The sequence below is a fragment of the Dermatophagoides farinae genome, chromosome 3 (genome assembly GCF_024713945.1).
Source record: "Dermatophagoides farinae isolate YC_2012a chromosome 3, ASM2471394v1, whole genome shotgun sequence".
Taxonomy (NCBI): domain Eukaryota; kingdom Metazoa; phylum Arthropoda; class Arachnida; order Sarcoptiformes; family Pyroglyphidae; genus Dermatophagoides; species Dermatophagoides farinae.
The window spans coordinates 1,567,053-1,593,449 of NC_134679.1; the positions used below are offsets into that span (position 1 = coordinate 1,567,053).

The 26,397-nt window shown below is 27.8% G+C and overlaps 4 protein-coding genes across 6 annotated transcripts in view; 1 reads left to right on the plus strand and 3 right to left on the minus strand.

Annotated features, from left to right (window-relative positions):
- Positions 1-12,465, minus strand: part of Cadps (calcium-dependent secretion activator 1) — a 30,032-nt gene extending 17,567 nt beyond the window's left edge. Inside the window, exons 1-2 of one of the 2 annotated variants that reach the window (XM_075729207.1) lie at positions 11,939-12,465; positions 10,633-11,222 (exon numbers count right to left, since the gene is read on the minus strand). The gene's annotated coding sequence lies outside the window, so the exon portion shown is untranslated. Of the gene's footprint in view, positions 1-10,632; positions 11,614-11,934 lie in introns of both variants that reach the window. The other variant, XM_075729206.1, reaches the window with a different exon arrangement.
- A 604-nt stretch (positions 12,466-13,069) lies between these two features.
- On the minus strand, positions 13,070-13,653 carry LOC124498458 (uncharacterized). Its single transcript, XM_047062214.2, has one exon. It carries the CDS (start codon positions 13,651-13,653, stop codon positions 13,348-13,350), a length of 306 nt encoding a protein of 101 aa, XP_046918170.2. The 3' UTR covers positions 13,070-13,347.
- A 248-nt stretch (positions 13,654-13,901) lies between these two features.
- Positions 13,902-14,909, plus strand: LOC124498457 (uncharacterized). The gene is made up of 2 exons (XM_047062213.2): positions 13,902-14,544; positions 14,617-14,909. The coding sequence occupies exons 1-2, from the start codon at positions 13,906-13,908 to the stop codon at positions 14,788-14,790; spliced, it is 813 nt and encodes a 270-aa protein (XP_046918169.1). The 5' UTR covers positions 13,902-13,905; the 3' UTR covers positions 14,791-14,909.
- On the minus strand, positions 14,746-20,435 carry LOC124498542 (ras GTPase-activating protein 3-like). 2 transcript variants are annotated; one of them, XM_075729208.1, is made up of 14 exons: positions 19,979-20,361; positions 19,140-19,386; positions 18,958-19,078; positions 18,473-18,896; positions 18,322-18,401; positions 18,112-18,213; positions 17,814-18,033; positions 17,441-17,589; positions 16,730-17,150; positions 16,594-16,671; positions 16,434-16,517; positions 16,294-16,367; positions 16,024-16,213; positions 14,746-15,956 (listed from the first exon to the last, which is right to left on the minus strand). In XM_075729208.1, exons 2-14 carry the CDS (start codon positions 19,231-19,233, stop codon positions 15,252-15,254), a joined length of 2,742 nt encoding a protein of 913 aa, XP_075585323.1. In that variant the 5' UTR covers positions 19,234-19,386; positions 19,979-20,361; the 3' UTR covers positions 14,746-15,251. The 2 variants fall into 2 exon arrangements, with proteins under 2 accessions (XP_075585323.1, XP_075585324.1); XM_075729209.1 differs by having other exon boundaries at positions 19,140-20,435.
- Positions 20,436-26,397: the final 5,962 nt, after the last annotated feature.

Here is a 26,397-nt window from a genome sequence, read left to right on the forward strand (position 1 = left end):
TCATTCATGAAGATTATATTTTTCCATATTAATGGAAAAAAATGCATGCTAAAAATATGTCAAACAAGCAAAAAAAAAATTTTTTTTTTTTTTTACAAAAGTTGATGAGTATATGAAATCAATTTTCAATAGGAGAAAAAAAAATTGAAACCTTCATCATCATTATCATCTTTTCATCGTGAATAGATTGATGAAGATATCAATATTTCTAGGAATTCATTATACTTGATGATGATGATGATGATGATGGATCGATGATTGAGTTGGAATTTTCAAAAGAAAGTGTGTGTATGTGTGTTTGTTTGTTTGTTTGTCTCAAATAATAAATAAAAGTTTTATTCGACATTCATTTTTTTGAGATGAATAATAATAATAATAATGATGGTATTTGCATCTAAAAAATATTCATAATTTTTTTCTCATTAATTTAATCAATTTTTTTTATATATGTGGTCGCTGGAATATTACACAAAGTTTTTTTTTTGGTTTATGCGTTTCGTTTGAACGAATATTTTGTCATTTCAAAACACAACAGGGGAAAAAAGGTCTACTACCAGAACAAAATTATAGATCACTGTTTTCAGTTTTTTATTATTCTTATTTTATTTTATTTTCATGTAGTAAACACAAATAAACAACGCACACACACACACACACAGTTTGCATATTTAGTCGTACGGCTACTACCATTAAGATTTGGTGGATTCAAAAGAAAAAGAAGACGGAGAAGAAAAAAAATTCTAGCCATATTGATCGTTGCCGGTTGTTGTTCTATTTGGAACGGATTCTGTCTATCTATGTTTACGTGTGCACGACGGGAATCAGCACCAGAGAAAAAAAATCAAACTAACCAAAAAAAAAGAAAGCAAGAAAACATGGGGAACAAACTATCATTTGGATTTACCACAATTTTTGCTTTTGAAACTTGTAAGTTGAATATAGAAGCAACAATAACCAAAATAAAAAAGTTTGGATACACACACACACACAGTTGGTGCCCGAATGAAAAAAAAAATCCAACTAACAACCGAGAAAATAAAAAAAAGAACAGTAGCAAAATACAAGCCGCTTTTTTCCCCTTTTCTTTCTTGTTTGTTATGGAATGTTGCAATTATTGTTGTTGTTGAAAATAAACCAAACCAAACCAACCAAACGAAAAACTAGACAAGAAAAACAACAACAACAACAAACGACGACATGACTAGAAAATCCAAAATCTATAAAGTAAAAAAAAAACAACACGATGAATAACGACAAAGATCTAGAAAAAAAAATCTGGATCATAAACAATTGATATATACCAAACCAACCAAACATACCAAAATGAACAACCAAAAGCAAGGGTCACCCAGTAGTAAGCATTCAGAAATAAAAAAAAACTTTGAGTTCCAAATGGTATAATTTTAGAACATATGTGTTCACGCAAACACACACACACACGAACAAACGAATGAATGAATTTATGAATGAGTCACTTGCACATAAAAAACGCATTGTGAATAATAAAAAATAATTATCCACACTTTAAATGGAAACAGCGATTGAACCAGTGGGTAAAAAAAAAGAATCTAAAGTAAAGTAGAAAAAAAGTCATGCAACGATTGGCAAGAATCCTGAAACACACACACACACACACACACACAAACACATCCAATAGTGAGAATAAAAAAAATAGAAAAGTTGACTACGAATCGAAATGACATATGAAACTTGAAACCTGAATTTTCCACATTTGTACCATTATACACATTGATATTCATAATATAAAGAAATACACATTGAACATTTTGTACTTGATCGAATTCTTTCAACTATTTTAGTTGATCAAAATAAGAATAATGATCAGATTCATCATACTATGGCTATTGAACTACCAGTAAAATTTCGAAATAAGAATGCCAAAACAACAACAAAAAATACCAAACAGAATGTTTAATTAAAATTCATTCCTATGACATTGAATTCCAATAGAAAAATTTTATTATTATTGTCCAAATGGTTGTTTGCAAACATGCAGCCAACCAGCCAACCAACCAACCAACAACTGCAAACAAACAACCAAAAAAAAGAGAAGCAATAACAAATTTTTCCATTTGAATTCGTATCATTTTTTATTATCATCAAAGACATTTGACTTGATAATAATAAAAATAATAATAATAATATAATAAAACCCTTGGAATTAATTCGTAATTTGATAAGATATTCAAACGAATGAATGAACAAATAAAATTGTCTTACATAATAATAAAATAATAATAATCAGAAAATAGAAACAATATAAGTCAACTATAAGTCATTAAATTAGTGTATCACCATTCTTAATGATCACCAAAAGATGATGATAATAACACAACAACAATAATAACGACGACGACGACGACAACAACGAATACAGTGAAAAAACTTATTGAGAAAAAGATATCTTTCTTTCACATTTTTATTTATTTATTGAAGCTGATTGATGTTGCCATGATGATGATGATGATGATTGATGATGACAATAATCATCAACAACAGCAACATTGAAATATCACAAAAAAAAGTCTAAAAAGAATCCAGAATAATTGTATATGTTTCTGGATATTTTATGAACGAATAAGATGCAAACGCAAACGACAATTACAACTTATAACCAAGATGATGATGATGATGGAACCATGGACTGATAAAACGCACAAACACAGGAATTGTGATTCATGATGTTAAACACTTGATTTTTAAAAATTAAGAATTTTTTTCAAGTCATTTCTTTTCACATTTTTTTTTTGATTCTGTCTATAATATTTGAATCGTTTGAAATGTTTATTTTTTTACCATTTCAATTTTTGTTAAACATTCATGAATCGACAATGTGTATTCATCAAGAAAAAAAATGGAATGAAAACAAACAAACAATTAGAAGACCAGAAAAAACGATCAAATATGCAATTTTAAATTTCTCTTCCACTTTCTCTCTCTCTTGCATACACATTCTCTTGGGTTATTTGTACTTGAATTTTCAATGAAAAAAAACGAATTCCAAAGAATCCACATCTACAACATAGGTGTATCGAGTATTTTAATCAAATTTTCTACCAAAATTTGAAATCTTTTTTTTCTGTTTCAACTGGATTTTTTTTCATAAATTTCTATAGAAAATATGTGATGCATAAACTACTACTAGTAATTTTTTTTGTGTATTGTTATAAACTCAATTCTCAGTCTTTCAAGAATGGAATTATTTCCGTGTTCTGTTGTTGATCATCCTTTTACCGGATATAACCGGTAATGATCATATGACATAACAATAACATAAAAAACGGTTAATCATCCTGAATCAACGGTAATCAAATAACAACAACACAGATTCAGAATCATCAGCAATCAGTAGTATTGACAACAAAAAAAAATCTAATAAATAACCAGAATTCACGCATTAAATTCAATAATATATTACAATATTTGTGAATAGAAAAAAAAAATTTCAAATTTGATTCAGAAAAAAAAATAATGATGACAAACGTATGTAGAAAATATTCACACACACAATCAACTTTATTTCCATTCAAGATTCGATATAACGTGAAGATATTTTAGTGTTTTTTTTTATTTCCATATAAAATGCTATATAATAATAGTAGGTCTAGTGATTATGAAAAAAAAAAATTTTTTTGAATACTTTTGAGGATTCGACACTTTTAGCGGAATTGTTACTTTGGAATTATGGTATCAAATTTTATTCGTTGAATGAAAAAGTACATACATTGAAGAGAAGGGGGAACGACAGACAGTATCTTTTGTTGTCAACATAATTTGATGACGCAAATCATCACTATGACTTTCCCTATCTCTCACTCTCTTTTTTTGTTCTTGATACGATCAGTGATTACTTTTTTTTCACTCATTCTCTCACACATCGTTTTCGTTCGGCAAGTCAAATTCAACCATCTTTTTTTTCATTCATTATTACTATAGATGCCGAATATTTGATGATAATGAATTTATTAGCAAAATCAAAGCAAACTTTTTCTTTTGTGGCTGAAAAAAACTAGAAAAATGTTAATTTTATTTCAGTTTTTTTTGACAAACAAAGCCCATATTATCCGCATCAAAATATGACCTAAAATAGTCAATTTTTTTGAAAACGACATCTTTTGTTGGTTAAATAATAATGATAATCATAATTGTGTTTAAAAATACTGATACAACACACACACACACATACATACACAATAACAAGTATTGAACAAATCATTTAAATGACAAGAATAATAAATGATTTCTCTATATAGATGAATAAATAGAGAATGAAATGTTGCAATTAATGACAATCAATTTTGTTGTTGAATTTGATGGAAAAGTTTTTTTTTTCTTTATTCTTTGTGTCTTTTTTTTGCAAACTTTAATATATACAAACATTTCTTTACTTTTATTTGCATTTAGTGGGTGTGGGTGGGTGTGTGTGTGTAAAGATTTGGCTACATGAATGGTAGGTGTGTTTTATATATCACAAATTTTAACCAACCAACCAACCAATCAACCAACTAACTAAATAATAACCAAAATAACCAACTATATACTAAGGACAAAATAACTCTTTTTTTTTCTTCTACTACTGCCGATGAAAATGTAAATGCTTCATTTTCTTTATTGTTGTTGTTGTTGTTGTTGTTGTTGTCTTGAATAGAATTTTTTTTTCTCCCGGTGAAAACAAATTGCTTATGATGATAATGATGATGAAGTGGTAAAAATCTACCGGAAAATTCTGGTCAAAAATGGAAGCAACCAAAAAAAAACCAGCCTTCATTCTTATGAATAAAAAATAATAATAACAATAATAATAATAATAATGGTAAGTGTTTTTTCTTTCATTTTTTAAAACTAAAAATGACAATACGGGGCAAATATTCTAAATGAGAATCTGACAGCTAAAAAAATTGCATTTTTTTCATACAAAAAAAAATAAGAGAATGGTTGAAGAAAATTCATTTTTTCAATGTGTTTTGTAGTTAAATTTTTTTTCTTTTCACCGTAATTTGATGATGATAATGATTGTACCACAAAAAATTTCTTTTCATTCATTCATTTTACTATTTACAATCTCATTATATAATTATAATTATTCGGAACATGTCATAAACATTTTTTTTAATAATCTAGTATGATATACGATTCATTTGTTCATTATACGTAAAATTCATAATAATAAAAATGATGAAATTGGAAAAAAAATGAGAAAGAACCAAAAATCATTAGTATTCATGAAAATAAATAACAATGTAATGTAATTGGAAATAGAATCTTTATAACCTGAAAAAATATGGAGTTTAAAAAAACCAAAAAAAAAAACATGCTGTGAAACGTTCCAACTCCCCCCCACCCAATGACATCATCATCATGTTGTCGTTGTTGTCAGCGTTCACTAACATAAAACACATTCGAATACACATCATTCTCAACAAAAAAAAAATTCATTTCTCTATGAAGCACATATAACAAGACAAGACAGAAAAAAACGGTTCCAGAAACAAAAAAAAAATTCAAAATCAACCGACAAAATAAACGATGATAACCAAAGTCAAAAACCACAAAAAAAACTAATTGAATTCAATGTTTTTTAGTTTTCTTTTTCTTTTTTTTTCGCAATCAAAAAAGATGCTGTAAAAATAATAAAAATTTTACCGCTTATTATTTAGAATTCAGTTGTATAAGGTCTTTCTAATTTTTTTTTCAACAAATTGTGCCCTGAATACACTACACTCTTTCTACCATTTTCAACATTATTATGAATGGAGAATAAAGAACAAAATGGTTGGTCTGAATTTGATTATAAAAAAAAAATTGAATGATGACAAAAATGAAGAAAGATTTTCTTTCATTCATTCATTCATTCATGGAATTCCTTGTCATGGCAGTTCTTGTAGATCTTATTCTCTATTTTTTTTAAAACCATCATCATCATTCGTTATCATTTTTTTTCTTTTATTTTTATTTCACTGGCTCCAACACCATATTGTTGTAGTTCATTATACATATGGTGCACAAATGGAAAGTGAATGGGGAAAAAAATAAAAAGAATTCCAAATTCATCATTTTTCAAATTTTTTTCTCATTCATTCATTCATTCATTCAACAGCAACAACAACAACAGAAAAAAACAACGAAAACAACAGAAATAAAAGTCAGAATTAAAGTGAAAAAATAAGAAAATTATATCGAATATACTGGGGTAAAAATGTGTAAGTCACCAATATGGAACAGGAATAATTTGATTCCATTTACACCACCACCAGGCCAAACCAATAATAATAATGAAAATAAACAGCAGCCAAGCTACCAGAGAACAAGGCACACACATACACACACACAATCACACACAAAAGAATTCCGAAGAGAAAAGTTTGAAATTCAGACAAAATTTTCTTTCTTTCTTTTCATTCATTTTCTCATCACCATCATCATCATCACCACCACCACCACCACCACCACCACTATTGTTTGTGAAGTTCAAAGAAAAAAAAGAGGTTCGAGAGAGCAATTGAAAAAAAAACGAAAACGATCCTTTCACACATTGAGAGAAAAAAAAATCGAATGGATAAGAAATTCAATTAAAAAATAAAAATAAAACCAAACAAAGGAGAGAAAAAAAAATTGGCGAATCCATCATTTATTTATTTTTATGGAATTTATTGTTATTGAATCCAAATGAAGAGAATCTTGTTTTTTTTTAATTTTTCGTTGGAATCGATTCTTGAATGAATTGCCGCCATTGTCGTTGTTGTTTGTCATCATCATCATCATCGTCATTATTAATATTCTCATTATACAAAACACAACTGTATTATAGTCCATAAAAAAAACTTGTCATCATCATCATCATTTGTATATGTAAGACTGACTAATTACTATTGCTGTTTTTATATTATGATTATTATTATTATTGGGAAAAAAATTCCGATTCTTGATTACAAGAAATAAAACATGAAAAATAACTAAAGAATGTAAGTAACACAAGAATAACAGCAGAATTTAATGATAATGATGATGATGCCAAAGTCATCAATGATGTTGTTAAAACTTGCGATTATTATTATTTTTTTCACTAATAATAAATTAAAAAGAGAAAAATTTCATCCATTCATATATAGATATAGATTTCAAACTAAAGGTTTTTTTTTGTTCTTATTTGTTGTTATATCTGGTCTAATTGAATTCGACATTCTGTCACGAAGCAAATCAAAACAAAATTATCATGAAATTTTGTTTTTCAACAACAACAACAACAACAACAACTACAATGATGATGATGCAAACAAAAACGATGGAATTAAAATCACAACAACAACTATGACGACGATGATGATGATGATGATGACAACAAACAAAATCAATCAGCGAACCAGAAAATAAAACTCGAATAATAATAATATAGAAATATGATTATAAACAGACAATTTGCCCACACACACACACACACACACACACAAACGATAATTCAATATAGCGAGAAAAAAACATGACAATTTTTTTTGAAAGAAAAAAAACAACAACTATTGTTTGTGTGTGTGTGTGTGTGCGTAGTGTGGCCAAGAGGGAGTAAGATCAAATTCTGATTATTTCTATGTTTAGTTCAATTTTTATTTGGTAAAACGAAAATACACACACACACACACACACACAAAACCCATTGAAGATGAACGAAGGAAAAAAAATACAACGTGACAATGATGGAACGGATATATTTTTAGCAAATCATGACAATTATATATAAAGGCATCAAAAGACATCATCGACGACAACATGATTCAGGAAATTAAATCCAAGAATAATTTCTTTCAATTTACACACATACACATATATTGAATTGAATTGATTGGATTGGATTGGATTGGTTTGGATCCGAAAACGTCAAACGGATTCATCGAATGGATTTTATTATAAATTGTATTATTGAATCAATTAAATGTAAAGTGTTGTTGTTCTTCATTCAATCACTTCAATGGTATTATCATTATTGTGTCACATGAACGATATATGTTGTTTTCTATATACATATAATGATGTGGAATAATTTGACATTTTACATGAAAATCACATCAAATTTGTTCTTATTCTTTTTTTTCACCTTTTTTTTGACAACATTTTCATTCTTAAATAATCATTGTCGTGTTGTGTTTTGATTTCCTGTGAGACTTCCTGCCATTGTGTGTGTCGTTTGCGTTGATAGTAGTGACACTTTTTATGCATTGATTATATGTTTTTTTTCGAAGAATGATATCATCGAAAAGCAAAAAAAAAACATGACCAAAATTGAATAAAAATTAAATTTTCAATCCCAAATTCAACATGAATTGAAGAGAATTAAGATGGTGGAAAAAAAGTAGAGATTGACATACATAAGTAGAAAAAAAAGGAAATTTTAAAATTGCCTTTTTTTTACAAATTCAATGACGATCACTATCAAGTGTGGAAGGTAATAATAATATATCGTGGATGATCATAAAACTACAGACAAAATTGGCCCAAAGGCGATCGATTATATAAGCATCAAATAAAATGAAAAAAAAGACAAACCAAAAGCAAAAAAAAAATTAGGAATCTTCAACATCATAGAATTAGATTTGAAATTATGCGACCATATATATATATAACTTCAGATATCAATTGATAACTAATAACTACCAAGTTCAAGAGATTCAAGAATTCATAATTTCTATTATTGCTTCAAGCAAATTAAACTAAAAAAAAATGAGATGAGATTTGATTTTTTTTCCATTCCCCATACATCATAGCATTTCGTCATATATCAAATTCATTCATTCATTTTGTTTGCTTTAAATACATAAAATACTAATAAACGGAAGAAAAAAAAATGGGCGCCAAAAACAAAACAAAACAAAACACGATAAGCAAGAAATTCTGTGCCAATATTATTATTTTCAGACGAATAGAATTATAATCAAAATGATGAAACAAAAAGAAAAAAAAATAATAAAATGAATAAATTGAGCGTAAATTGTTTTCGTTAAAAACGTTTGAAAAAAAAGTGGAAGAAGAAAAAAATCGAATGAATTTGCATTTAAATAAACATCATCATCATCATCATCTTTATCAGAAAAAGAAAAGCCAGAATTTTTTTTTGTTCAAGTGGTCCAGAAAGATAGGAGAATTTTTTGTTTCTCTATTTTACTCATCATTTATTATCGACATTGGCGTCATCACCATCATAATCATTGTCATATTTTGATGGAATATTCTATCAACCGAAAAGAAAAATAATCTGCAATGCTAATTATCTTATCAATCCTGGTTCAAATCATAATAATTATGTATGATGATGATGATGATGATGGATGTCTGAACAAGACAGTGTGACATTCATTTTATATTGAGCAACAGCATCCCATAGAAAAGGCATAAAAGGCTGTTGACACATTCAAGATTTGAAAATTTTCAATCCGAAAAAAAACCACTTGAATATAGAATAGAAAGAATGAAGAAAAAAAAATTTCATCTTGAATTTTTCAATTCAATTATTGTATTCATTGTAAAATTGTCACAAGAAGTACAATCTAATGATTATATATCATAATTAAAATGAAATGACGTCCAAAAAAAAGGGAGGAGAAACATTTACAATTAGTATGATTCTATTGCATACATAAACCCAACCAAAAAAAATTGTAATTGTCATTAGATTGAGATTCTGTAAATTTGATAATTCTGAAAATGAAACGGATGTGTGTGTGTGCGTTTGTTTGCGTGGATGGTAGAGGTGGGAATATAATGATTCAAATAACCATAGTGAATATGGAAAAAAAAATTTCAAACAAAAAGACAAAGAATTTGAATTGAAAAGAAAAACGAATCAATCAGATGACAAACAACAACAACAACAACGACGAAACAGTAGAAAAATGAAAAAAAAAATTATTTTTATTGTTATGAGTTTTGTCCTTGAAATTCTTATGAACGATTCATTATAATGAAAAAGAATGAATGAATGTTCATGGAAATTGGGTTCAATTTTTTTTTCATCATTCACATACAATGACTAATGATGATGATGATGAAGCCAAACAAAACAAAAAAACAGGATTCCAATCAAACATAATAAGAATATATTAAACTATAGTCACCTTATATAACACAACATAGGTACAAAAACAAACAAAAAAGGGGGCTATAATTTGTCATTTTTTTTTCTCAAATCTTTTTTTTTTCTTTATTTCGAATGTGTTTTGTTTGCTTGGAACAGAGATATATTTAAACCACCCAAAATATAATAATGTCCATATAATGTTTTATTAATCTCACCAGACTACTACTATGTAAGTATACATTATCTTTGCCAGAATATTTATTTATTTTTTACTGCTTTCTTTTTCGAGGTAATAAATGATGATGATAATGATGATGATGTTTGAGCAAAGAAATCATTGATCAAATAATGTTCTACTGTTGTGTTTTCTATTCTATAGGGAATCTTTTTTGTTGTATGTTCAGTGTATATTTTGGTCATTCATGACAGACAAAACAAAAAACAAAAAACATTGACATAAATATTTCAAAACAATGAAATAATGTAATACTTGTATTGTATATTTGAATAATATTAAAGAGAAAAAAATTTGTCAAAAAAAAACTTACCATAAGAATAATAAGATGGATATTTTCTTACGATGACATTATTACGATTATATCACCATAATCATGAATAATCGTACGATAAAATTAGATTTCAAAATGAGGAAGAAAACACAGAAGTCAAACAAGAATCGAATGATGTTGTTCGTTTAAATGAATATATATGTTTTTCGTATGAGGATAAATTATTCAAATGTTTACACATATAAAATATATAATATTTGGTTGATGTTTCCAGGTGGTGTTTTGTTGTTATCAATCAATCAATCAATCAATCACCAAAAAAAAAAAAAAAATTTCCTCAAAATGAAATTGAAAAACATTCTTCCATTCAGTTTAATGTCAGATAATTTTTAAAATTGGAAAAAAATATCGATTTTTTTCAAATCGGATGAAACAATATGAGACGAGACGAGACTGCTGCTATATTTATATGTCTATCATTGATACTTTCAATGCTTAAAAAAAGTTGACAACAACAACAACAACAAAAAAAATCATTCATTCATTGTGTGTGTGGTTGGAGATCAATAATAAATGCGTCGCAAAAAAAAAATTGATGAAATATTGGTTTTCGGTTCATTTGTTGGTTTCTGGATTGATGGAAACAAAAATAACAACAACAACAACAAAAACAAAAAATGGTATTGCACACACACAGACATTTGAATTCGAATGTTTTTTTTTTTTTTGTGTGTGTGATGGATACCAAATGTACACAGACACACAGGTAGTAGCAATAGAGTATTTGTTCAAAAAAAAAATGGAACAAATAATAATAATAAATAAAGATGAAGAAAAATGGAGAAAAAAAACTCATATACCAAAGAAAATAAACCAGAAAGTTTTTCCGGTAAAAAACTATATTATGATTATTGGTGTAGGTGGTGTTAGGTGTTTTAGGATGGATGTAGAAATAACACAGACCGAATTGAAATGAAAATGAAATGAAAAAAAATGACAAGATTCACTTGAATTTTTTTTCTGGAAACAAAAAAACAAAAGAATCCGATAATAAGATCAAAAAAAAAGATATTAGATTCACGATGTTTGATCAAACAAAAGATAACGGCTCTCAACAAAAACAAAAATAAAAACAAAACAGGAAAAAAAAAGAATTCGAGCAGTCATCGAAAAAAACAAAACAAATAAGAATTTTAAAATCAAAACGAAAAAAAAACAAATTTCAATTCTTGATTCTATCTGATTCAAGATGATGATGATGATGATGATGAGTGTATTCGAATTCGAGAGAATGGAACAAATGTTTGCCATCGACAAACACACACAAACATTCATACATACATACACACATGTGAATTGAAGAATCGCGTCATCATTGCTTGCCCATAAAGTAGAGAGAGAGAGAGATAGAGAGAGAATATAGTATAGATTCTCGGTGGATTTTATTTTGCGTTATAAATATTTGGATTCGGTGCCAATTGGAAATACCGTTGTCGACGAAAAACAAATACATACATACCATACAAACACACACACACATACACACAAACTAACCGACTAAATCGCACGCACACTAAAGAAAAAATCTTGACAACGTTAGAATCAGAAAAAAAAATTTGGCCATCAATTTGGCCGACACAACAACAACAACAACAACAACAACATTAAAATGGAACACACACTACCGTCGATTGGTCGTGGTCGTTCGTTCGTCGTCGTCGTATAAAAACACACTCACATACGTATATTTTGAAAACGGTGAACCAGAAGAAAAAATTTCTATTTCTATTTTTGATGCACATGCACACAATTCAAATGGCGCCAACCAAACGTAAAGTAGGAGATAAAGAGAGAAACCAAACTAAATAATAAAAAAAACCAGGAGGCCCTAGCCAGCCAGAAACACACACACACACACATATAACGACGATCTACCAGGATACCAGAAATATTGGAAAATACAAAAAAAAATTGATAAAGGTAGAACATATACATTGGTAGAAGCATTTCATGATGATGATGATGATCATTTCATTGTTGTTTTCATTTTTGTTATTGTTGTCAACGAATGGATCACGATCATTTGTTTTTTTTTTGTTTTTTTTTTTTTTTGGTTCATCATCATATGGTCTATACTTACTTGTAATGGCTACCAACTGGTGCTATAATATCCACTAATGATGATGATGATGATCATGATCATGATCCAAATAATCAAACAGGCAAAAAAAAGAGAGATCTATAAAAAGTTATTTTGTTGGTGAAATTTTGTTGTTGTTGTCACCGCCACCACCACCACCACCATCATCATCATCATTAACACAAAACACTATCATCATATATCACGGTGGAATAAATCCAATATCGAATGATAATAATAATTATGAAAATGAAAATGAAAATATAACAAAAAAAAAACAAAACAGGAAATGCGTGTGCGCAGATATATTAAAAATTGTTTGCAATGTGATAAGCGTTTCCGTTAATTTTTTTTTTATTTATTTATTGTTCCATAAAAAAAAATTAAATTCAATAATAAATAAATCAATCGTAATTTGATTTCCTGATTGATTGATCAATCAATCGATAAATTCTTATGTGGTTAGGTTGGGTTATGTGGAATTTAAATTTGATGAACAGAAAAAAAAATTCCAAAAATCAAAACAACAGAATTTGATAATTGAAATTAAAAAAAAACACAATGACAGGATTTTTATTATGAAAACAATAAAAAAAAGTTAGAGAAATTATAATTTAAACTTTTCGTATTTTTCTTGATCCTTTTAATTTTTTTAGCTTATTCTTATTTCTTATTGTTTGTACAATTTCGGCTTTTTTTGCATTCTCTTCACGACGTTTTTGATTCTCTACACGTCGTTGTCGTTTTTCTTCGATTAATGTACGTTTTTCGGCTTTTAATTCAGCTTCCAATGCTTTAATCTGTGTATTTTCATGTTTCAATTGCATTTTTTTCTTCCAATTCGTTTTGATCGGTTTGTCCAGTACTAAATTTCGTCGAAATGGTTTCGAATTATTCTTCTTGTTTTTCGTTTTTGCCATAATAATAATATCTGATGATTGTTTTTTTTTTTTTTTTTTGTTGTTGTTTATATATTCGAAATTTTAACGAGAAAACAAATACAAAACTTTAAAATGAAAAAAATGTTTTGAAAATAAATTCTTTCAGCTCACATGTGTGCACTGTTTTGTGTATAATGTGTCACGTTCATAGAAGTAATGACCGAATATCATAATAAGCATATTGAAATGAAAATTCTTTGAAAATTAATAATAAAAGAATTGCCGTCAATCATGTCAAAACAAAAAGATTCCGATGATGATGATAATAATAATGTTTATGGTCCTGTATTGCCAGCGAATTTTTTGAAATCAAAAAATGATGAAAAATCAAAATCGAATATTAATAACGAAGACGACGACGAAAATGATGATGAGGTTTATGGTCCAATTTTGCCATCATCATCATCATCATCATCATCATCAGTTATTGGACCCGTAATTGGACCAAGCTTACCAATCAATTTTAATTCATCTAAACAACTGAATGAACATAATAATAATAATAATGCTGATGTTGATGATGACGATTTCATTATAGGACCATTACCTCCGGGCGAAATCGATTTGAATCATATTCATAATCAAAATCGATCAATTCGAAATGAAACGGATGGACCGAAAAGAGAAAAATGGATGCTTGAACCAGGTAAATCACTTGGTCGAGCATTTCAAGTGCCCACTAAATCGATAACGAAATTTAGCCAGAAAACGCCTAAAGATAAACGTTTAACCGAAGATGAAAAAATGGAAATTCATGCAAAAGCACAAAAAGATAAAAAAATGGAAGAATTTCTTGAAAAATATGATAAAACCAATAAACGTGAACAATCATTAATGGAAATACATCGACAAGATTTACGAAAAAACAAGGTAAGTTGTTTTTAATCAGGTTTCAAAAATTCAAAATCATATCGTTTTTTTTTTTGTTCTTAAAAAATATAGAAATCAAAAACCACCACCACCACATCATCACAAGCTGAACGACGTGAATTTGATCGTGAAAAAGATCTTTGTGCACCACAAATGGATTCAAAACGAAAAAAAACATTAATCACCGAAGCATCGAATACATTTGGAACAAAATTTTCGCGTGGAAAATTTGAAAAATTTTTATAATAAGAATCTCAATCCAAAAAGAAAAATACAAATTTTTTTTTGTCAAATAATTTTATATCATATGTATGGTGTGTGTGTGTGTGTTTGTAAAATCTGAGAAATAAAAATGAATATATTGATGATCATCGATGATTTACAAAATTTATGAGAACAAAAAAAAATCACAGTTTCAATGAACAGATTATTTTATTATGAAGAAAAGAAAAAAAAAATATATTTACAATCCACGTGATGAATCATTTCTTTTTTTTTCGCTGTTGTTGTTGTTGTTGTTGTTGTTTTATAAACAAGAGATCATATCAAGCTCAATATATATATAGAGAGATCAGTTAACAGATTTTTTTTCCTGTGTGTTGTTTATGTGAGCAAACGATAAAGCACAGCATTCAAAAAAAAAAAAAAAAAAAAATTTCGAATCGTCGATATATGAATAAATAATAATTTTTCCTTTCGATAAAATTTTATCCAACATTTTCAATTGGTGCAATCTCTGAACCCATTATGCTTGTTAAATATTGTTTATGCATCTGTTCAATATTACCAATACATTCTTGTAATATATTCAATGTGGCCATCAATGATGTTCGATCTTCAATAATGAATTGTGATGGTGGATAATTGTGACAATTTCCTTTCCAAAATTTGACAATATTTGAATGACAATTACGATGATGATGATTGTGGTTATGATTATCATCATCATCATCACCATCGTCATCGTTGTCATCATTATGGTGATCATGATGATTACATGGATCATTAATGGTCATCATTGATACACCAAGAATCGTTCGAATCGATTCTATATTTGATATGAATAATGAATATATTCTTGCTAATTCACGATCAGGATCTAATCGTATACTAAGATCAAATGATAATGTTTGCTGTTGTGAATATGATGATGTATGATTTTGTTTAGTTAAATTGTTGTTGATTGCTGTTGTAGCTGAATTATTATTATTATTATTATTGGTGGCGGTTGCTGTCGCCGTGGTATTGGTAGTGGTTGTGTCCATATTATTAAATGATTGAATTTTATTCAAATTTAATGATGATTGATTCAATTGTATTAATCGATTCAATGTATCAAGCCATTCACGTTCCTGTACACAATTACTGGCCTGTATGTTTAATGTACATTTATTATGGATCACTTGAAACATCTATATATCGGTGTTGGAATGAAATTTTAATTAAAATAAAAAATCAATTGATTAATGATCCACATACATTTTTCATTGGATAATTATCGGCCAATTTTTTCACAGTTATTTCACTGATTGGAAATTTAAATAATGGTGATTTATTTTTTGCTTTTGCATAGAAAAAATGTTGTGTGGTTATACAGAAATAACGTTTCTTATAACTTGTACCGAATCCGATACGTTTATAACCATTGTTGGATTTTTTGAACATAATACTATATATAAAAATATAATCAGAGGAAAATGATAAAACGAATGAATATTACAAAAAAAAATTAAGTGCAATAAATCATACCTTTCCTTTAGAATCACTGGTTCATGAAAATCTTTGGTGGATAAACGACATGATGATGATATTAATTCTAGAAACTAGAGAGCAAAAAAAAAAGAAAAAAATTTTCAATTTCAAATTCTAGACAATCATTCATTCATTACCTCTTTAGTTTTGGAAACATGAATATCGGTTATAAATTCCTTATAGAACGACATCATATAATTTTCCTTTATCAATGGTGTATTCTATTATAATAATAATAATTGTGAAATTTAGTTTTTTCATTCAATTTTACAATTTATAAACACAATCAATTACAACCTTTTTCGATACAACCAAATTTCCAATACTTTGAATGGTTTTCGATATCAAAGTAAACGTTCTGTTTACTTGTAAATTCTAAAAAAAAATCGATAATAAATATCAATTAATCGATTATTGAAAAGTAAATACTTACAATCTTTTTATCAGTCAATTCAAATAATCGTGGATTAAGTATTGATGGTGCAAAAAAACGTAAAAATACAAAACCCGATATCACATAATAACAGACATCTTTATTATCTGGAAAAAATTTGATTGCCAATTCTTTGAGCACAGCGAATATATCGCACATAACTTGTGGACATCTGGTCATTGATTCAATGATTGCATTGAAAAATAGGTCAGTATAATTTTTTAAATGTTGCATATTTATCATTAAAAATTCATTATCACGAATTTTTGTCGGATCAATTTCACAGATTTTATTCTCCTGTATAACAATGTCAACACAATCGCGTAATGTTTCATGTAGATATCGTATGCCAACCAATTTCATTAGTTCATCAATACATTTCGATACGAGACTATTTCCACGAAAAATTGTATTGACATCGCTATGGAACATGAACAAAAAAAACAAAACAAAACAAGACAAAAAAAGATAAAGAAAGGAAGAAAAAAAACCGATAAAAATAATGAAATCAAGCAAAAAAAAAAATTTATCGTTTAACGATTAATGAATTAACTCTAATTAAAATTGATTAAAATCGTGTTCAATACACACATACACACACACACACAAAGTGTTCGAGTGGACCGGAAAAATAAATGTTTTTTTTTCTTGCTTTCATAATAAAACTTTATCACACGCGCACACACCGACACACTCATTATTTTCAATTACCTAACTTTAGAGATTTCATCTTCGGCCAAATATTTGATTAATGTGACGATTTTTTTATAATGTAAAAATATTTTCACCAATGGTTGAGCTGCATCGGCTTTGTTCAGTACAAATTCACCCAACAAATAGGCAACACTGGATGTAATTGGCTAATGATTATTATTAGTGGGGGAGATTAAAAACAAAACAAAAAAATTTAGGTCAAAAAAATTTGAAAATTAAACGAATGTATATATGTATGTATACATTATTTCTGGAAATTTCTCATCATCATCATTCATCATCATCTTTACTGCAAACAAAATTGTCTAAATGATTGTGGAAATTTTCCAGATGGTTTTTTTTTGGATGAACAATGTGAAAAAAAACAAACCTTTGTTTCCGTTGATGATAATAACAAATTACGTAACGAATCATAAAATGGACTAGGAAAAACATAGTCAGATATATAATTTATCCTTAAACGTAATGATCCAAGATTGAAATCACAATTTTGATGACGATTATTATTATTATTATTATTATTCGTTGATGATGATACAGATGATGATGATGACAATGATGTTGATGATAATTGTGGCTGAAGATAATACCTAAAACGATAAACAACAACAACAAAAAAATGATAATGATGATAATTTAAAGATTCGAAAAACGAAAAAAAAACATACCATGCATTGTGCGTACTATTGATTTGTAGTCGATTCAAAGGAATTCTAATGCCACCAAGATAATTATTGTTCGTTTTTGAACATTGTTCATGTACAGAAATCCTATATAATAATTTGATGTTTGTTGAAAACACACAAACAAACAAACAATTGTATACAATTGTTAATCATGTGAAAAAAACAGATGATTTTTTTTTCTCTTTACTTTACCTTAAATGTGACTTGTTGAGCAAATCGTCCAGTAAAAGTTGACTATTTGAAGTGATATTTGAATATTTATCCAATGGGATCTAGGATTCGATGTTCGATGAGAAATGATTTGATTTTATTAAGTTTTTTTTTTATTTGATTTGAAACTTACTTCAAATGAAAACGGTTCATTATATTGAGGATTTGTGGTTTTTCGTTTGATTTTTGATTTTTTTACAAATGTTTCGTCAAATATACGTAGATTTAATAAACAATATGAATCACAATAATCATCGGTAATATCTTGACATTCAAATACGGTTATTATTATTCGTAATGAATTAATATTCATTATATAATGTGGTTCAATTTGTAGATGAATAACACCTTGTGCTTCGGGTGGATGATTAACAGGTACTAATGGGAACCATGATTCTTCGGAATCAAAATTTTTCAAATGATCACGTCGGATAGTAACTTTACCAATGGCACGATTACGACAATTTTGTACGGATCTTTCACGTTCATAAACATAAATGGATAGATAACGAAACATTCGTGGTATGTCGAAATGAAATTCTTCACCGAAAAATGGACTTTAAAAAAAAATGAAATGGAATTAAATGAAATGAAATAGTGTAAACAAATGTAACTTACTCTAATGTTTTATCGATAGAATTATGTGTACGAAATATTTCCTCACGATCCAAACTGATGACACAATAACAATCTTTAAGACTGTTGGTGCCATTTTTCGGTTGAAGATTTTTTGCTTCTCCTAATTTTTTTTTTAATAAATGGAAACATTAAATTTTTGTTTTTAAAAATGAAAAACTTACCAATACGAATTTTAACTTGTTGAACAAAACGAACATTCATTGACAAGCAACAATCTTGTGTGCCTGTTTTGGTTGTAATAAAACTTTGGTCCATGTCATCTCATTTTTTTTTTCTTTATTTCTTCAATAATTTATTGTTAATTTTTTTTTTTTTTTGAGAGAGGGAAAAATTGTTTTTTGTTTAATTGGGACCAACAAAAAAAAAGTGAACAAAAAATGCAATATGTGGCAGCACACGGACGGCAGTCTTTTTTTTTCATTGACAAAAAAAAACAAAACAAAACAAAAAAAAAACAAAAGAAAAAAAAACGTGTGGAACAAAAAAAAACGAAACCAGAAAAAAATGATAATTTCTTAGGAATGAAACAAAATCATTTCAACAAAAAAAAAATTGGCCGATAATGATGCTGGTTATGATCAAACGAAATTTCATCATTTCGTGTTTAATCACTTGTTATTGATGATGATGATTGCCAATAGCAATGACCACATGAAATCTTTATATTATCATCATGATCATCATTATCGTGATGATTTGTAAACATTTCTTTTAAATATGAAATTTATCAATTATCAGATGATGATGATAATTTTCATATTTTTTTCTTCTTGAATAACAAACAAACCAAAAAACATCAATTGGAGAAACCAAAATTCACTTGTTGTTGTTTACTTTTTTTTTCTTTTGGCTTTGAACTTTTATTTTCAACAACAATGATCGTCAATCACCAAAACACACACACACACAGGGAGAGAATGTCATTCATTAAATTTTTCACTCTCTGTGTGTGTATGTATGTATGTATGTTTTTTGATGATAATAATAAAAAAAAGTACACCTTTAATTGGTAAAAAAATTTAATTGTCGATGATTATTTGGTTATAATTTATATATATTGATGGTTTGAAAATGATTTGGCTGCTACTACAATAGATGATAATGATAGATGAACACAGCAACAATATAAATTTGATGATGATGATGATGATCGTTGAATAATAATAATAAAATGATGATGATGATGATAATAATCGATAAAAAAAAGGCGCAACAGTGAGAAAACTAAAGTCAAACACACACACACAGAGAGACAGAATCGAAAGATTCAACAATTCTCAAAAACTTGGTTATTGTTGTTGTTGTTGTTGTTGTTGAAAAATTATTAATAATAATAATAAAAAAAAACTTTTAGTGAATGGAATCATCATCAAAATCAAAACCGAAAAAAAAACACACACACACACACACTGTGCACACAGTGTAATACATACATACAATACACACGCAAAAGCAATGAGCAAAATTTTTTTTTTTTTTCATTTTGGCAAATGCTTTGAATCTGTTGTGCAAATGAAAAAATCAAAAAAAAAACAGTGAGAGAGAGAGAAAAACGTTTTTATTTTTTCTACGGCCAATGTTGTGTCTCTCTTTGTACACACAAAAAAAAAAATCAAAGTACGAATGTGTGAGCTTTGGATATATTGGTTTTTTTTTTTTTGGCTGTTGTTGTTGTTGTTGTATAACGATTATGATGATGATGATGATGATGATCACAACGGACGTTACAAAAAAACATACGGTGTATGTTTGTATGATTTGATGATGATGACGCTATTGATGAGAATATATGCAAACAAGATGCACGAGAATTGAAAATGTTTTTAATGTTTTTGTTTTTAAAGTTTTCTGGTTGAATGGAAGATTTAATGTTTTTTTTCTCTTTCTCTCATTCTCTCTCCGAGTAATATTAAGTTAACTTAATTACATTAAATGATTTGTATTTGTATATATGTTTTTTTTACTGACGATGATCATGATGATGATGATGTTGAATCCAAAATATAAACAAAAAAATGATGATGATGATGATGATGATGATGATGTTTAGTAAGTCAGAAACCAGAAAACTGGCGCCAACGATCATTTTTGGAAAACAAAAAAAAAATTGGCAGATTTTTTTATTATTATTATTATTCATTTTGATCGATGAGTGAAAAAAAAATTGATTCCGGATTCAGATTCATATTTGATTTTTTTTTTGTTTTGTTTTGTTTCATTCGATCATGACAAACAGATTGGATCATCATCGATGGTGGCCACCGTCTTAGTTTGGCTTCTACTATAATGGATTATGATGATATGACCTGAATTTGTTTGGCCCAATCATTTTGTGTGTTTGTGTGTGTGTGTTCATCTAATTTAGATTTCTTTAAACGATTGGTTCATTAGTCACAAAACATCATCGATTGATGTTTTCGAAAACGAAACAAAACAAAACCAAAAAAAAAAAAAAAATTCTGAATGAATGGAAAAAAAACATCATTCATTACGTATACGATAATGATGATGACGATGACGATGATGGTGGTGGTGGTGGTGGTTGTTGTTGTACATGTAGTGTAGTTGTAAATGTAAATTTGTATGCATGCAAATTTTATTCATTCATTAAATTCAATTCAATTCGATTTACACACACACACACACACATCTTTAACCTCGAAATGAAATAAAAAATCATCATCATCATCATCATCAATTTTAATGAATGAAATTGGAAGCTAAAACTTTGATTGTTTGATTGTTTGATGATGATGATTATGAAATCACATGTGTGTTCCGGAGGTGTTTCCTGTTTATAAATTGTTTTGTGTTTATAACATTCATATGGATGGATGAATGGATGCTACTACACTATAGTTGATCTATTATCATGTTTGATGTCATAATGATGCTGATGGTGATCATCATTTTGTTTATTCATTTTACATTCATTATGAAAAAAAAACAGACAAAGATCATTAATTTTTTTTTTTTAAACAACAGAATATTACAGATATCAATCGATCGATCGATTGAATCGATTGATTGTGATTAATTATTTTTTTGGATTTCAATGTAAATGTAGAGAAAAAGAGAGAGAGAATTGAAAATGAAAAAGGAGAAAATTTAAATATGAATAAATTAATTTAATTTCCGGTTTTTATTTTTCATGATTTTTTTTTTAATTAAAAATCAATAGGCAAAAAAAAATTGCCGTCGTTGTTGTTGTTGTTGTTTACCCATTAGTGATTGATCATGATTAATCACTATATTTATATATATCAATTTTCGTTTGATAATTAATGATTAGAAGATGAGATCAGATTTATTGTTGCTAATATTTTTTTTCTCTTTCATTGATTAAAAAAAAGTGCGTTTAACCAGTCATCAAACCCTATTTCCGTTGTCTTGATCTAATTTCTAAATCGTAAAAACTAACCACACACACACACACACACACACACACACAAAAAAAATCCTAATCGATGTCGATGTCGATGTCGATGTTGATGATATTAGCATTGGCCATGAGGTTTATATTTAAAATATTACAACAATCTGATTGAATTTTCACCATCATCATCATCATCATCATTATCTAAAATCAAAATAATAAACAAATGATAATGATGATGATTCCCATGGTATCATTTTGTGCTTGTTATCGTTGATTTTTTTTCTTCTTCTTTTATCCAATTTCACACACAAATAGTGATAATATTATTTTTTGTGTTGTTCCGATTTTTGTTGTTGTTGTCGTTGTTGATGGAGCTATGGCGAACCGCAAATAAACCCACATTATAAATATATGATTTATGATTTATTTATCATTCGTTGATGATAATTTGTTGATCGGTTGGCTTCAAACGATTGAGGGACGACTTAAAAAAAAATGTCGAAAAAAAATTTTTTTCGAAAAAATAAAAATAAAATTTCGTTTTAATCTTTGCCACTAGATGGCTGGTAAGAAGTGTTGTGTGATTTTGAATTTTTCTTTTTTTTTCAATATATATGGAATTAATCGATTTAAAAAAACTTTTCGTAATAAATAACAATTTCCTCTCGCTAGATGTGTTTTGGGAAATTTTTTTTCTGAAATAAAAAAAAATCATTTGATCATCCATCGTGGATCAATTGATATTATATTGTGTGTCTGTGTGTGTGTCGATGAATTGCCGTTTTGCATCATAAAGTTTATCATCATACACACACACACACACACATTATATATCCGGCCGTAAATCTAATAAATTTTTTATACGTTTTTTTTTTACACACGTTGTAACATCTTAAACTTTGAACACTAAACAGAGAATAAGAGAGAAAATTCCCTTGAAATTTTATTTTATGTCGATAATTTATAAATAATACATTAAATGATAATATATAATAAGATAGATCTATTGAGATGCTTTCTCTCTTCACTATCAATTTTTCTAGTGAATAATTCACTTGCCGTTTGGAAATGTTTGAATTTTTCAACATCGACAACCTACATTTCCCATTGGAAAACCCTTTTTCTTTTTATTTTCAATGAATATACGTATGCATTGGGCGTTGGATCTGTATTGGAATGTTAGTGAATATTCAAAAAAAAAACGTGAAAATGTGTATATATGAATAAAATAAAAACAGATCCAACACTTAATGGTTCATCTTCTTAGTGTGTTTACTACGGTGATAATGATGATGATGATGATGGTGATAATAATAATGTCATGAACGTTAATAACGATTTCATTGCAATTTATTTCAATGAAAATAAATCTTTTTCTCCTTCTTTTTCTTCTTGAACAATATCACTATTTAATGGTTGCACTTTATTTTTTTTTATTTATTTTCATCATTTGAATCTGCAATATTTTTTCTTTTTTATTATTTGTTTCCACATAACGAGAGGGTATCGTTCATTCATTCATTCATTTTTTTTGGGATTCATCATCGAAAACGTAATAGCATCGATCATTGTTGTTTGATCTGATCATCAGATTTTTTTTTCAAATCTAAAAATTTCATTTCCATATATACCTCTGGTAATTTCTGGTCTTTTTTGTTTTGTTTGTTAATGGCTTTCTCCATATATATATATATTCATGATCATCAGAATGATTTAATGATGATAATGATAATGGTTCAAGATTGAATGAAAATATTTTGAATATTTTCATAAATTTTTTTTCGTCTTCTTCTTCTTTCATAACAATTCATTCATTGTTGGTTTGATTTTCAATTTTTGTTGTTGTTGTTGTTGTTGTAAGTAATTAAATCTCAATAATATTGCTTTCGGGAAATTTCGTTAGGTTAATTGACTTTCACACAAGGTGAATTTATTGCTTTTCTCTGGTTGAAATTGAAAAAAAAAATTTTTTCGTTTTTTCGCTTCTCAAACAATCATCATTAACATTTTAGACGATTTAAATATGATGACGATGATGATGATCTAAATTATATGGCTAAAAATGATTTAGAATAAAACAAGCCTGTCGATGATAATTGAGAGAAAAAGAAAACGAATGGTGTGTGTGTGTATGTGTGTGTTAAACGATTCGATGCTTACGGGCATAAAACGATTCGCGCGCGCACAAGTTACTACAGTGTGTTCCTCAAAACATAGAATCATCATCTTTATCATTTTTTTTTTTTTGTTTTTTGAAATTCACAACAACAACAACAAATGAATTATAATTGAGAATTTCTTCAAAATTACAATGATGATGATGATTACTTGGAAAAAAACGAGAGAAAAAGAATTTTTCTCGTAGAAAAACAATTGAACAAAATCAAATGTGCCAAATGTTTTTAAAAAAAAATTATATATCGATTTAGCTAGACAGCTTGACGACTGATGATGATGATGATGATGACTACAATTTCAGTTCAAAATACACAGTTTACTTTTTGGTTCGTTGATTAGTTTTGCAATACAAACAGCAAAACAAAACAACAACAACAACAACAATAACCCATTGCCCAAAAGAAAAACAAAAACGAAAAGCTACCGTTAAATTGATCTGAAATAAAATGGGTAAATAAATGAAATAATAACACACTCACACACACACACACACAACTAGAACAAGACAATAAACAACAACAACAACAACAATAACAAAAAACTTGAACTTGGGAATTGAATTTAATCGTATAAATAAAACACAAACAAAGTGAAAATGAATCCAGTTTCGTCGTAATTTAAATGAATGAATGAATTTGAATAAAATAAATATGCGTACAGTGTGTGTGTGTGTGTGTCAACAACTGACAACTAGGTTTATATTCTTTTTGTATTCCATATAATAAATATTTCAGTAACAACAACAACAACAATAACTGAATAGCCGACAGAGAAAAAAAAAGAATTTTTCTTCATTTCTAAAGAAGATTCTTTTCTTGTTTCAATATTCTCATTTCAATTGGTGCGTATATAATTCATTTAAAATACGAATGAATATTCTTCTTCTTCTGTTGCTGTTTATTCTGAACAAAAACAAAGATCTGTCGTGGTAAGCACATTTTTTTTTTTTTTTATATACCGGAATTTTTCAATTTCAAATGAATAAGTCTAACAATAACAACAACAATGATAAGGCACGTGCCTTTATCTCTATTTTTTTTCCTTTATTTATTCTTCAGAATTTTTTTTTTCTCGGTCTAAAACAATCAATTTTGGTTGTTGTTGTTGTTGTTGTTTTTTGTTGTTGTTGAAAGAAATGAAAAAAGATGAATGAATCTGGAAAGAAAAAAGGATGTATATGTGGATGAATGAATGAATGATATTTTCAAGCAATCCGATTTCAATCAGCCAAAAGAATTTTTTTTTCTGCTTCCCAAACAAATGATCATCACTTTGAAATGATCCATGATATATGAAATGAGAAATGCTGATTTATACTGTTTTCGTTTCGCTCTCACTGCATTGTAAATTGAAATTCGTGTTGAATGGGCAATAATAAAAATAATAAATAAATATTCAAATCCATGATGCCGAAGACGGTAGGTTTGGTTTTTTTTCCTCACTCTGTGGGGCAAAAAAAAGGGGCTAAAGCAAAATAGAAAAAAAATAACCGATCAATTTTAAAAGAGGTCAAACAATTTGAATCAATCAATCATCGGACTTGGCTCTGGTTGTCATTGGCTTTTTTTTTCTTTTCGAATATGCCATTTAATCCAATAATAATCAAAGCCATGTATTATATAATACGGCTGTCATCAAATATATATGGCCATTTGGTCATTGAGAAGCTCAAAAGAAAAAAATTTTTTTTTTTCGCCTTAATTTTAGCTAATTGTCAGCCATCAAATTATTTCGTTATCGTTTAATATTATTCATGGTTAAAATGTTACAAGAATTGAATACATTTTACATTGACACTGTATACGCGTATGTATGTATATGTAGTGCATTGCGAATCAATCAAATTCAATTGATTCATTCAA

Coding starts and splice junctions, on each gene's coding strand:
- LOC124498458 (XM_047062214.2), bottom strand. CDS start 13,653: ATGGCAAAAACGAAAAACAAGAAGAATAATTCGAAACCATTTCGACGA.
- LOC124498457 (XM_047062213.2), top strand. CDS start 13,906: ATGTCAAAACAAAAAGATTCCGATGATGATGATAATAATAATGTTTAT. Junction 14,545..14,616: donor AAGATTTACGAAAAAACAAG/GTAAGTTGTTTT, acceptor TAAAAAATATAG/AAATCAAAAACCACCACCAC.
- LOC124498542 (XM_075729209.1), bottom strand. CDS start 19,233: ATGGACCAAAGTTTTATTACAACCAAAACAGGCACACAAGATTGTTGC. Junction 17,590..17,813: donor TATCATCAACGGAAACAAAG/GTTTGTTTTTTT, acceptor AATAATCATTAG/CCAATTACATCCAGTGTTGC. Junction 16,214..16,293: donor CCAGTGATTCTAAAGGAAAG/GTATGATTTATT, acceptor TTTTATATATAG/TATTATGTTCAAAAAATCCA.